General features: G+C 44.0%; 1 protein-coding gene across 6 annotated transcripts; it reads left to right on the forward strand.

Moving 5' to 3' along the window:
* Window positions 1-272: 272 nt before the first annotated feature.
* Window positions 273-11,034, forward strand: LOC115126753 (heterogeneous nuclear ribonucleoprotein K-like). 6 transcript variants are annotated; one of them, XM_065017622.1, is made up of 16 exons: window positions 273-379; window positions 2,212-2,321; window positions 2,629-2,726; window positions 2,863-2,919; window positions 5,499-5,542; window positions 6,608-6,680; window positions 6,802-6,915; window positions 7,195-7,323; window positions 7,578-7,888; window positions 8,175-8,228; window positions 8,690-8,732; window positions 9,259-9,274; window positions 9,474-9,506; window positions 9,639-9,706; window positions 9,935-10,181; window positions 10,303-11,034. In XM_065017622.1, exons 2-15 carry the CDS (start codon window positions 2,261-2,263, stop codon window positions 10,136-10,138), a joined length of 1,305 nt encoding a protein of 434 aa, XP_064873694.1. In that variant the 5' UTR covers window positions 273-379; window positions 2,212-2,260; the 3' UTR covers window positions 10,139-10,181; window positions 10,303-11,034. The 6 variants fall into 6 exon arrangements, with proteins under 6 accessions (XP_064873694.1, XP_029512256.1, XP_064873696.1 ...); XM_029656396.2 differs by having other exon boundaries at window positions 9,935-10,104; XM_065017624.1 differs by having other exon boundaries at window positions 8,693-8,732.
* Window positions 11,035-11,674: the final 640 nt, after the last annotated feature.

Consider the following 11,674-nt stretch of genomic DNA (forward strand, 5'->3'; position numbering starts at 1 on the left):
TAAAATAAAAGCCTATTTTTTTCTGTTTAACTGCATTGTTGGAAAAGGATCCCTAAGTAAGCATTTAACTGTTAGTCTACGAAGCATGTGACAAATACAATTTAATTAGACATAGCCTAGGCTACTACGACAACGATTGGAACAAAATATCAGAATTAGGCTGCCTGTCTAAACGCAGCCCACATTTCTTTGAAGACGTGTTGATTTTGAAAGACAGCCGATTTATCCAATCTTGGCACAATATTTTGTTATCTCGAATCTGCACTCTCCAATCAGTGAAAGAAGACAGACGCCCTATTTTGCGGCCGACTGTAATGGGAAGATTGTTCAACCAATTTCAGGACAAAAATTGGCTGTGAAGAACACGGTTTGGCTGCAGGTTTGTTTCATAATAGTTTAGCTAAAACAAATAATCAAAATAGGTTAGTGGTTCGCGTTCAATTATTTGAGGCTGTTTGTGAGTTAACGTTATTTATTTTACATTTTAATCAGTCAGTTTTGGGCTCATTTGGGGACACGCCTCGAACTGTATCGCTAATATTAGCTAGCTAGGAGTCGAGCCTAGTTAATTTAGTTACCCAAACGTTTGCGGTTACCTCCGTTGAGAAAAGTGTAGTTAACGTGGTCAGTCATTCCTCAAGCTAGCGTTTAGCTATGCAAAAGGGCCTTCGTTTTATGCTGTAGTTGGCTAACTAGCGTGAATTAGCTAGCTTGCTAACTCGCCTAGCTACATACAGCGCATGTAACGTTACACATATGGATTTAGCCAATAATCATAACTACCTGGTTAACGTTATCCAGATAACAGGTTCAGACAACGTTAACAGAACCATAACAGCTGACTTATTGACAACAACAACAAAAAATGCGCTAGATAACGCGTTACTGTACATGTGTTTGTGCAGAAGTAGCTAGCTAATATAGGCCTTCAGAGCTACCAAGTAATCTAGTTGGGTGGCAAGCTAACGTTACTAGCTAGATTACTTCCAGTGTTGCCACGCATTAGGTCATTGACTGGCTAACGTTAACTAGCTTTATAAATAGCTTGTCCACATCAGTATTAAGCAGACGTTAACTTGCTAATGTCATCCCTTTCTTACACAACACCCACACCAGAAGTAACTTATCTAGCTCGTTACAATGAGGTGGCAAACTACCCCCTACAAATTGTCGGGCGACTGTAGTGTTAATTTTAGACCCGTTAACATTACATTTAGCTACGTCATCAAGTGGCAACCACTCGTATTTAGGGCGGTGATTTGATGTTTTACGTTAAATTACAGTATAGTAAGTACACTTGTGTATTCTGTGGCACAGCAATAATGAATTAAAGTAGCCTAAAGACCGGCAGATGGCGATATTAAGTTGTGCCATCTTACCGTCCAAATGCATTGTATGCAGCCGGCAATACATTCATATCCTCTGTGCATGAAATTAAAAACGGGGGAAAGTACTATCCTCTGTGCATGAAATTAAAAACGGGGGAAAATGTGTACTTTCCTTTCCCACCACGCTGCTACTGGAGTGGCTAAAAGCCAATGCCGGATGTTTTCAATCACGTTCAGCCAATCGGGTTTAAACTCAGACCAGGGGGTCAGTTCATTTTAAGCAAGCCTGTTGAGTTGGCAGCGTCGCATTAGTGGAAACCAAGACTGTTCTCAAGGCAGTCCTGGATGTAACTAGATATGTTGAGTCCGGGACAATTTTAGCTAACCCTTTTCCTAACCATAATCTAATCGTCCCAACCTGCCACTAATTCTCCTAACCTGCTCCATAAGGGTTTCCTCACCTGCTACGAAAAGTAACTTCTGCTAGTCCAAACCAGCAGACCTGCCCAGAGAGTCTTGGTTTCCACTAATGAGATACAGCACTGCATTAGGTTCGGGGTGGGAAGACTGCTGCAACGTGATACAGAACATTCAGGATTATAATTTAGCTAGGAGGAAATCAAAGCCTATGCTGTCTGAATTGAGAATGTTGTAGGTAAGAAACGGTCCACGAGGGATACGAATGTATTGCCGGATGCATACAATGCATTTGGACGGTAAGATGACACAACTATCGCCATCTGCCAGCCTTTGGGATATAATTTTAGTTGTATGCAGGGGCAAGGCAACAGGTTTGATTAGTGACAGGATTGGTGAAGTCTTGTCTGACAAATCCTCAGTCCTTAAGGGGCATGGTCTTATTTCCATTGTTGCCTCCCCACAGCAGATCCACAGAGAGGAGCCTGTTCACATTTCACCGCTGGTGCAAGACAATGGAGACAGAAATCGAGCAGCAGGAAGAAGAGACCACGTTCAGCAACACTGACACTAACGGTAAGACATGAAGGCTATTCTGTCAGTGCACTCAGCCATATCAACTATTGGAGAAAATCAGTGTTGTCAGTCTTTACAGAAGGGACTACTGGTATAGCTGCATGCTGGCACCATGACTGCATGTCAGATGGCCATGTTTTTTTTGTTGTCCAATTCACTGCTGTTTTGGGAGCAGTTCTGCCCAGTTTTGATCCAGGAAGGGGAGTGGTAGGGGCTGAACACATGCTGGGTGTATGCTGTTGCCTGGCTGGAACATGTATAGGGCACAGTGTAGCATCAGGCTAACGCTCCAGGTTTCTCCCATCAGGTAAACGCCCTGCCGAGGACATGGACGAGGAGCAGGCCTTCAAGCGCTCTCGCAACACAGACGAGATGGTTGAGCTGCGGGTACTGCTGCAGAGCAAAGTAAGCCTTTCAACAGAAATGGGATTTTAGGCCTATTCCTTTTAAAAATCAGAAATTCCTGATAGTCCGCTGAATGATAGACACAACAATCTGACCCATTATTCTGTCCCTAAGTAAAACCCTCGTTTCCCCTCAGAATGCTGGCGCCGTTATCGGAAAGGGTGGCAAGAATATAAAAGCCTTACGCACAGACGTGAGTATACAGAATTGGCATCATCAAATCTTTTCCTCGACTAGGGGATTTGCTGTAAAGCTATAATTATTAGGACTGAGAATTGCTAGGGACCTCAGGATACGATATCACAATACTTGGGTGCCAATACAATATGTATTGCGATTCTCATGATTGTGAGAATTCTGTGTATTGCGATTGGACGTTGCAAATGTATTATTGTTCACCATGTCTGCTGCAGAGACGAGGGGGAGCATAAGGACGAGTTTTGATCACTCACGGAAATAAATTTGCTGGCTTACTACCTAAAAATTGGAGAACAACCTATAGGATGAAATACCAGAGTTTTGACACAGCAGACTAGCGTGAGCTAATGCTACCTACAGTAGCAAATAAATATGTACAATGCATTCGGAAAGTATTCAGACCCCTTGACTTCCATTGTTAGATTACAGCCTTATTCTAAACTGGATTACCCCCCCTAAAATGACAAATCAAACAGTTTTTTAAAAATGTTTGCTAATTTAAACTGAAATCACATTTATATAAGTATTCAGACCCTTCAGATCACTACTTTGTTGAAGCACCTTCAGCAGCAATTACAGCCTTGAGTCTTCTTGGGTATGACGCTACCAGCTTGGCACACCTGTATTTCCTGCGTTGTCTTGGCTGTGTGCTTAAGGTCATTGTCCTGTTGGAAGGTGAACATTCGCCCCAGTCGGAGGTCCTTAGCACTCTGGAGCAGGTTTTCATCAAGGATCTGTCTCCCAGTCCCTGCTGCTGAAAAACATCCCCACAGTATGATGCTGCCACCCCCATGCTCCACCGTAGGGAATGTGCCAGGTTTCTTCCTGATGTGATGCCTTTCATTCAGGCCAAAGAGTCTTGTTTCTCATGTTCTGAGAGTCCTTTAGGTGCCTTTTGGCAAACTCCAAGCGTGCTGGCATGTGCCTTATACTGAAGAGTGGCTTCTGTCTGGCCACTCCACCGTAAAGGCCTGATTGGTGGAGTGCTGCAGAGATGGCTGTCCTTCTGGAAGGTTCTCCCATCTCTGGACTCGAGCTCTGTCAGTGACCATCGGATTTTGGGTCACCATTTAGGTCACTATCGGGTTTTGGGTCACCAAGAAGAGTCTGATGGAGGCCACTGTGTTCATGGGGTCCTTTAATGCTGCAGAATGTTTTTGGTAGCCTTCCCCAGATCTGTGCCTCGACACAGTCCTGTCTTTGTGCTCTACATACCGTTTCTTCAACCTCATGGCTTGGTTTTTTCTCTGACATACACTGTCAACTGTGGGACCTTATATAGACAGGTGTGAGCCTTTCCAAATCATGTCCAATCAATTGAATTTACCACAGGTGGACTCTAATCAAGTTGTAGAAACATCTCAAGGATGATCAATGGAAACAGAATGCACCTGAGTTCAATTCTGAGTTTCATAGCAAAGGGTCTGAATACTTATGTAAATAAGATTTCTGTTTTTTATATTTGATACATTTGCAAAAATGTCTAAGCCTGTTTTCGCTTTGTCATTATGGGTATTGTGTGTTGATTGATACATTTTAGAATAAGGCAGTAACGTAACAATGTGGAAAGAGTCGACGGTTTTGAATACTTTCTGGGTGCACTGTATATGTATAGATATCATATTGTCCAAAAATATTGAGATATGTAACTTTTTTTTCTCCCATCACTAATAATTGACGTTGTATATCTAACATTTTCATAGACATTATGGTATCCAGCAACCCCATTTCTAATGACAACCCTAACGAGCCCTATTAAACAAATGTGGTCCCTGTAATTAAATGGTTTTCCTCTGATAAAAGTAATCTCCCATCTATAGACTGACTGTCATTGTTTGACTTGATTGGTCAAATGGTGCATGTCTGAAAGTTTGAGGTACAACTGCAGCTTTATTTTATACAGTAGTCAGATTCTCGCTTTCCCAAATGGCACATCTATAGGTTGGCTCATGTGGACAGACATGGTTTGGCTCGATTGGACCAGATTTGGGTTCGAGGGTCGTTGGGGCATTCTCATGGTTCAGATAAAAGGAAACGATCCTCCCTACTGAACTCTGAATGTGATTTCTAATGCCCCTTACAGCCTTGAAACTATACCGGACTGTGGCGATGTCCCTTCAACTGGTGTCTCAAAGCCTGAGCGGACCTATAGTCTGTTACAACCTCTATAGCCATGCAGTCCATTTAGCTAACAGTGTGTTGTTGTTTGTTAGAGCTGGCTCAGTCTAGTCGCCGTTGTTCTTTTAAATTTTTTTTTAAAGCAGTATAGTGATGGAGTATAGCGTGTATTCAATTAAAATGTATTCCTTCTCCCCCTCTTCCCTCTCCTTTACTTTTTTATTTTTGGCCACCTTCCTCCGTTGCCCATGTACTGGATCGACATGCCCCTCCTGCGTTGCCCACCTTGACGTTGGCCCAACCTCCGCCCCTGAACGCCCGCCCACCTGACACCCCGGTTGGCCCCGCCCCACCCCGCCGCCCGCCCACAAACGTGCCCCTCCTTAAACGGGCATCTTACTTGACATCATGTGATTGAATGCCCTTGCCCAATGCCAACCTCCACGGCCAATGCAGTACAATGCCAGTGTATCAGTCCCTGACAGCAGTGGCCCAGAGCGGTATGTCCCACCAGTTATTGCCTCACTGCCTGATTAGAACAGAGAAACATGTCTTTGATAACCTGCCTTCTGTTTCATTTTAACATTTTTTTACATATAGAACCCCTCCCCTTCCCCTTTATCAGGAGACGTGTATTGTTCCATTGAATTTTTCTGTCTTCTCCCCCCACATTTAGGTATTTCCATTTAATTTAGACCTTTTTTTGTCACTACAAATGAAGTCACTTGTCCCGTACAGGGGGAGATTTCAAAATAATAATCCTCCACTTTCAGTAGTTCTTGTTGAACTGTTGGATGTTTCCTTGCTGTGATATTATTCGTCTTGAACTGTGGAAAGGAAAGCCAATGATATTTCTCGCTCTGTCCTTCTGGCCCACCTTGCTCCCCCCTACCCCCTGCGCCCCTCCCCCACCCCACTGTTCTCAACATCACTGTTCATGATCTGAGCGCTCAAGCTCCGCCCACTCTGTCACTCATCACTGTCGTCTCTTTTTTCCCCCCCTTGTGCTGCATCTCCCTGTTTGGTTTCTCTCAGGCCCCCATCGGTCCAGACTGCCTGCCAAACCTCTCATTCCCCCCCGCTCCTGTCCGCCACCTACTGGTTACCACTCGCATCCCCCCACCCCCTGCTTTCTTTATTTGTTTCTGTTCTACCCCCGACCCCCTGTCACTATGAGAAGTTTCACGATTGTGATGGCGAGTTTATTCTATCTTTTTTAAATTGCTGCACATGATGGTTAAAAGAAGGCTCCCCCCTGACTGTGGCCAGCCTTGTGCCTCACGTTGTAATCTAACGCCCTGCCAAACCTGCCCCATTCCAATCTTCCTGTCTTTCTTTGTTGAATGTGAGATAAGCGAGTGCATGTCAAGTTGCTCGTATTTCAGGGAAAGCCAAAATATGTACTGTATACAGCAGTCCTCTTCTTCCTTTGCTTTTAGTTTTTTAAACTCTTTGTGTGACCTTCACGTGAGTGTTAGTCTTGAAGTAAGTTTTCTTTTACTTCTGTTTTTTCTTTTCTTTCTGTTTTGCCTCATTACCTGTGGCCACATGCCATTCCCTAACAGGATCCTGAGTGTGAGTGCAGATATTGACACTATCGGAGAGATTCTGCTGAAGATCATCCCTACTCTGGAAGAGGTGAGTCCCCCGCGGCCTCCAAAGACATACAGCACATGTGTAGGTTTGTATTTTTCCGGATCCTCAGTCGAGAGTCAAAGGCCGTATTTGACCTGACTGATCTGTACCTGTTTTTTCCTAGTACCAGCATTATAACGGGATTGATTTTGACTGCGAGCTGCGTTTGCTGATCCATCAGAGTTTGGCCGGGGGAATCATCGGGGTGAAAGGTGCCAAGATAAAGGAGTTAAGAGAGGTAAGATGGGATCCTGTTGTCTGTCATGTGTACACCACTGGTTTCAAAATGCTGACTTGACTCAGTCCATAGTCATGGGTAAAGATAAGCTGAAATGTAGAGTGCATGTGCTTGATCAGTCTTTAATCGTTGTTGCCAACTTGTCCTTAGATGGCTATGGGCAGTGTATTGGAAGATGTATATTATTTCATGCTCAAAGCTGAAGAAGAGTCAAACCCATTTTGAACATTTTACATTGTGTGGGTGTATTTCATGCTGAGCTTCCTCTGTCTCCACCAGAACACCCAGACCACCATCAAGCTGTTCCAGGAGTGTTGTCCTCAGTCCACTGACCGTGTGGTTCTGGTTGGAGGGAAGCCAGACCGTGTTGTTGAATGCATCAAAGTTATCCTGGACCTGGTATCTGAGGTGGGTGAGAGTTCAGTTCTGAGCCAGTGACCACAACACACTCACCCATCACCAGTGTCTAAACATGGAAACTCACTGAAAGTCAGTCACTTATACTAGAATTGTACCGATTTTTAACAGCAGACACTTTTTTTTGTTTTGTTTTACATATTCCATTTACAACAGTTGTGGACATTGTAGTCATTTCAGAGCTACATTTCTTCACAGGGCTACATACATATAGCATCTCAATAGTATTATCCATCTTTCTGTAGGCTCCTATCAAAGGGCGCGCCCAGCCCTATGACCCCAACTTCTACGACGAGACGTATGACTACGGCGGCTTCACCATGATTTATGAAGAGCGGGGCCGGCGGCCCATGGGGGGCTTCCCCATGCGGGGCAGGGGGGGCTTTGAACGCATGCCCCCCGGCCGCGGGGGACGACCTATGCCCCCCTCCAGGCGGGACTATGACGACATGAGCCCTCGTCGGGGACCGCCCCCTCCCCTGCCAGGTAGAGGAGGGCGTGGAGGGAGCCGGGCTCGAAACCTGCCCCTCCCCCCACCACCACCCCCAAGAGGAGGGTAAGGAGCTTAGCTTCCTTTTTGTTCTTTCATTGACTTGTTTGTTTATGGCTACCTCTTTTTTTATCACATTCAGTTACTCCGTTAAAAAAATCTAACCGTGTACTTTCCCTGTGTGTAAGTGCCACAGCTTCCCCACTACTGTTAGGAGAAATCCCTGAGATGATGTATATGACTATGTTAACGCGATCATATGGCCCTAAGTCATACTATTAGACTAGTCCTTAAAGTCATCTTTAAGTTCTCAGTTCCACTGAGTCATGTTGCCCGTGTTGTTTGTTTGCAGAGGGGACCGGTTCTCCCACCAGAGTTATCACGGCAACATGGACGACAGACCAAAGTAAGTCATTTGTGTAAAAGGCAGCAACTGCAAAAGTGGTTAGGGTGAAACTTTTCCACTTCTCCAAATCAGCATAGTTTTTTGGAGAATGGAGCTCTCGGCTGTGGAGTTGAAAATGTTGGGTTTACTCTTCTGTTGATTTAATGGGCGTCAATATGATTTTAACCATGGCACAGTAGCTATTCTGTCAACATGACCTCTTTTCCTATAAGTGGATGACTATATGAACACCACATCTGCATCGGTGTCCACCAATGAATACTGATTCTAAAACAAGTTGTTGTGGCTCTTCACACTCTCGGGTGGCTAAACGACAAGCCAAGAAGGACTTGTCACACTTGTGTTGTATGGACTTGTCAGCCCGTTGGTTTGGGGGACACTGTCTGTCCACTAAAGGTGGTAAACTGAACCCTCTCCATCTCATGCCATGTTAACCCTGACAACCTCCCATCTTATCGAAGCAGCGACAGGAGAGGAAGACCAGGAGACCGCTACAACAGCATGGTGAGTGACCTCGGCATTTATGTGTTTGGATAAGGGTTTACGCATGGTAGAGCGAGTTAGTCTGTCAATTGCCTGGTGTTATAATAGTAGGCAAGTCGACACAGTTTGGATTGTCGTAGCTACTCTACTTATGGAAATGGATTGGTATTGTTTTCCTGTTCTAGTGAAAGCACTGTGGTTTGGACACTGTGGCGCTGCTCTTCAACGAGCGAGCGCACTGGTTAGGCCTCTTGTTGCCTGGCAACAGTTGTCTCCTTGGTTACCAAGGAGCAACTGAGTACATAGTCTGGAGCTGCTAAACTAACAAATGAACTTGAGGTGAAACCAACGCGATTTCCGGGCAGGGTTGGTAGGGTCGTACCAATAATGTACATAGTCGAAAATGAATAGGGCAGCTAAGATTCATATGCGCAAATTATGGAGCTCAATCTTAAATGTAAACTAGTATTGACTTGATGTAGGTTTCAGTGTTGTAATAAGCTTCTCATTTTGTTTTTCTCTCTTCCCCATGTCCTGCTGAATACAGAGTGGTGGATATGGTGGTGAGTCTCCGCTCTTCCACATTTACTTTTGGTCATGGTAGTCTCTACCCTGTTTGAATGTCTCTTAGGTCGGTGTAAAGACCTTTCTGTCCAGTAAGCACCACCAGCTCTCCCCCTGCCCTTTGTCACCCTGTTGGTCTATGTTGTCTGTCAGCCACAATGTGACGTATTGTTATTCTTTTCCTCCATCTTTTCAAAGACAACAATTCTTCGTGGGAGCCCTTTCAGTCTGGTGAGTGAAAAAGGATCACATTTGTATCATGTCTCATTTTGTTGCTTCTGTATTTTGTTGTAGTTTTTATAAAGGGAAGACTTTCCCCACAACAGTGGATAAATTCTAAATGATATCTCTTGGTCTCTCCAGGTGGCCGAGGGTCATACAGTGACATCGGGGGTCCCGTCATCACAACACAAGTGACCATCCCCAAAGATGTGAGTAAAGGATCAAATAGCAGTCCCAAGCATAATCTTACCACCACACACACACACTTCCATAAAATATGTACTGGAGAAAAAAAGAGTTGAGATTATTTCCAATTGATCAGAAACTCCTCACATAAGCCTCTATTCATACATTGTTGAAATTGCCCCTATACTTGGTTGTCATTGTGCCAATCACATTGTTGGGGAAAAGTAACCCTGGCTCCTCACTTGTCGTAGCTGGCCGGCTCCATCATCGGGAAGGGCGGCCAGCGGATCAAGCAGATCCGTCACGAGTCGGGAGCGTCCATCAAGATAGACGAGCCACTAGAGGGCTCAGAGGACCGCATCATCACCATCAATGGAACACAGGACCAGATCCAGAACGCCCAGTATCTACTGCAGAACAGGCATGTGCTAGCACCCTTTCCTCTTCTCCGGTGAAAGCAGTATGGTGGAAACCTATTCAACCCGTCACCTATCAGTGGTAATCAAGGAAGAAAAAAAATAGTTGTTCATGACTAATGGAAATGAAATTGAACATAATGGAGTTTTAGAAATGATTCCTGGGGTTCCTTTATTCACTTTTCCACTGTTTTGTGTTGCAGTGTGAAGCAGTACTCTGGTCGGTTCTTCTAAACAGGAAAGTGGAGTGAAGCCAAACTGCCATGCGCATTCTCTCCCTCAGAGCCAACATTCCCCTGCTTTGGGTAGATGTGCTCTCCCCCGGTCATTTAACACACCATCTTTTAATTAGAAGAAGTTTGGAAATTCTCTCAAAGCTGTTGAATGAATCCCTGTTATTTTTTGCGCTGCTTGTTTTTTTCCTGGATTCTTGTGCTGTTCTGTACTTGGAGTAAACTCATGTGTTCTCTCTCTGCCTCCCCTGAGCCACTCCTCCCCCCAGTCAGTACAGCATGCAGAATGTAATCTTGTTTTGTAAGGAACATTTTATGATTAAAAAAATAAATGTAGGTTCTTTTTGCTTATTTTTTTTTTAACTGAAAGACTAGGTGCTGTATAAAAACTGAAATATACAGTAATCATTGTTTTATTTTGTTGGTTATCTGATGGGGCCAAAAGGAAAAGTACTGTTGATTTTAATTTCAGTGTAAGTTTTCTACCTGATTTCAGATGTTTAACAAGCCACTCATAGGGATTTAGACTTGCTTTTGAGTCAGTTTGTAAGCATTTGTTACATTTTAGATGGGATCTTTGTAGACGCCAGTCAGTTTGCAAGGGAAATGTAGCCTTTCTGTCCATATGAGTGGCATGTTCGCTCTACCCCTGTCTGTAGTATCTGCTGGAAGTCTGAGTAATAAAATCTGTGCCACCTTTTACTGAACGTGTGGTGGGGGGCAGGCATAAACAATTATGACATGTAGGGCTAACGCATCATAATTACAAATGAACTGTTTACTTGCTAGTCGAAACTTGGACATTTCCGACTTGCTGATTCTCTGAACGCTGCACGTGTATAACTAAAACCAGTTAACTATTTAATCTAATATTTTTAAGATTGGTAAAATTAGCCCATAGGCCTATTCTTAAATCCAATATATGTAGGTAGTGGACTGCCCACCGTTTTAATTTGCCAACTAGGTTTCCATCCAATTGGCGACAGATTTTCATGTCAATATTCTAAAATCCGCTTAAAAACAATTGTACATTTCAATGATATTGACCTGTTGCGGATTAAAAGGGTGTACGCGATGACGTAGTTTACATAACTTTTTGTTTATGTACAGAATATAAGTTAAATGGGTTTCTATCGTGTTTACCTCTACTGATGGTTTGCGTTGTAGGCCTATTGCGAATGCGCACTTTGGTCTTGCCACATGCGCTTTAATTCAACAGCTAACAAATACGGTGCGGGTAGGATAGGATAGCCTACATGAGAATATTCTATATATTCAAAAGGCAGCCAAGCCTCGATAAAGTCTCCAGAATAAGACGCTCGATATTTATTGGAAAGTAGCA

The sequence above is a fragment of the Oncorhynchus nerka genome, linkage group LG4, assembly GCF_034236695.1.
Source record: "Oncorhynchus nerka isolate Pitt River linkage group LG4, Oner_Uvic_2.0, whole genome shotgun sequence".
Lineage (NCBI taxonomy): Eukaryota > Metazoa > Chordata > Actinopteri > Salmoniformes > Salmonidae > Oncorhynchus > Oncorhynchus nerka.

Excerpts from the sequence above, each read along its gene's own strand:
- LOC115126753 (XM_065017622.1), top strand. The coding sequence starts at position 2,261 with ATGGAGACAGAAATCGAGCAGCAGGAAGAAGAGACCACGTTCAGCAAC. Across the intron at positions 6,916-7,194 it reads AGATAAAGGAGTTAAGAGAG|AACACCCAGACCACCATCAA; the intron begins GTAAGATGGGAT and ends TGTCTCCACCAG. Across the intron at positions 9,707-9,934 it reads AAGTGACCATCCCCAAAGAT|CTGGCCGGCTCCATCATCGG; the intron begins GTGAGTAAAGGA and ends CACTTGTCGTAG.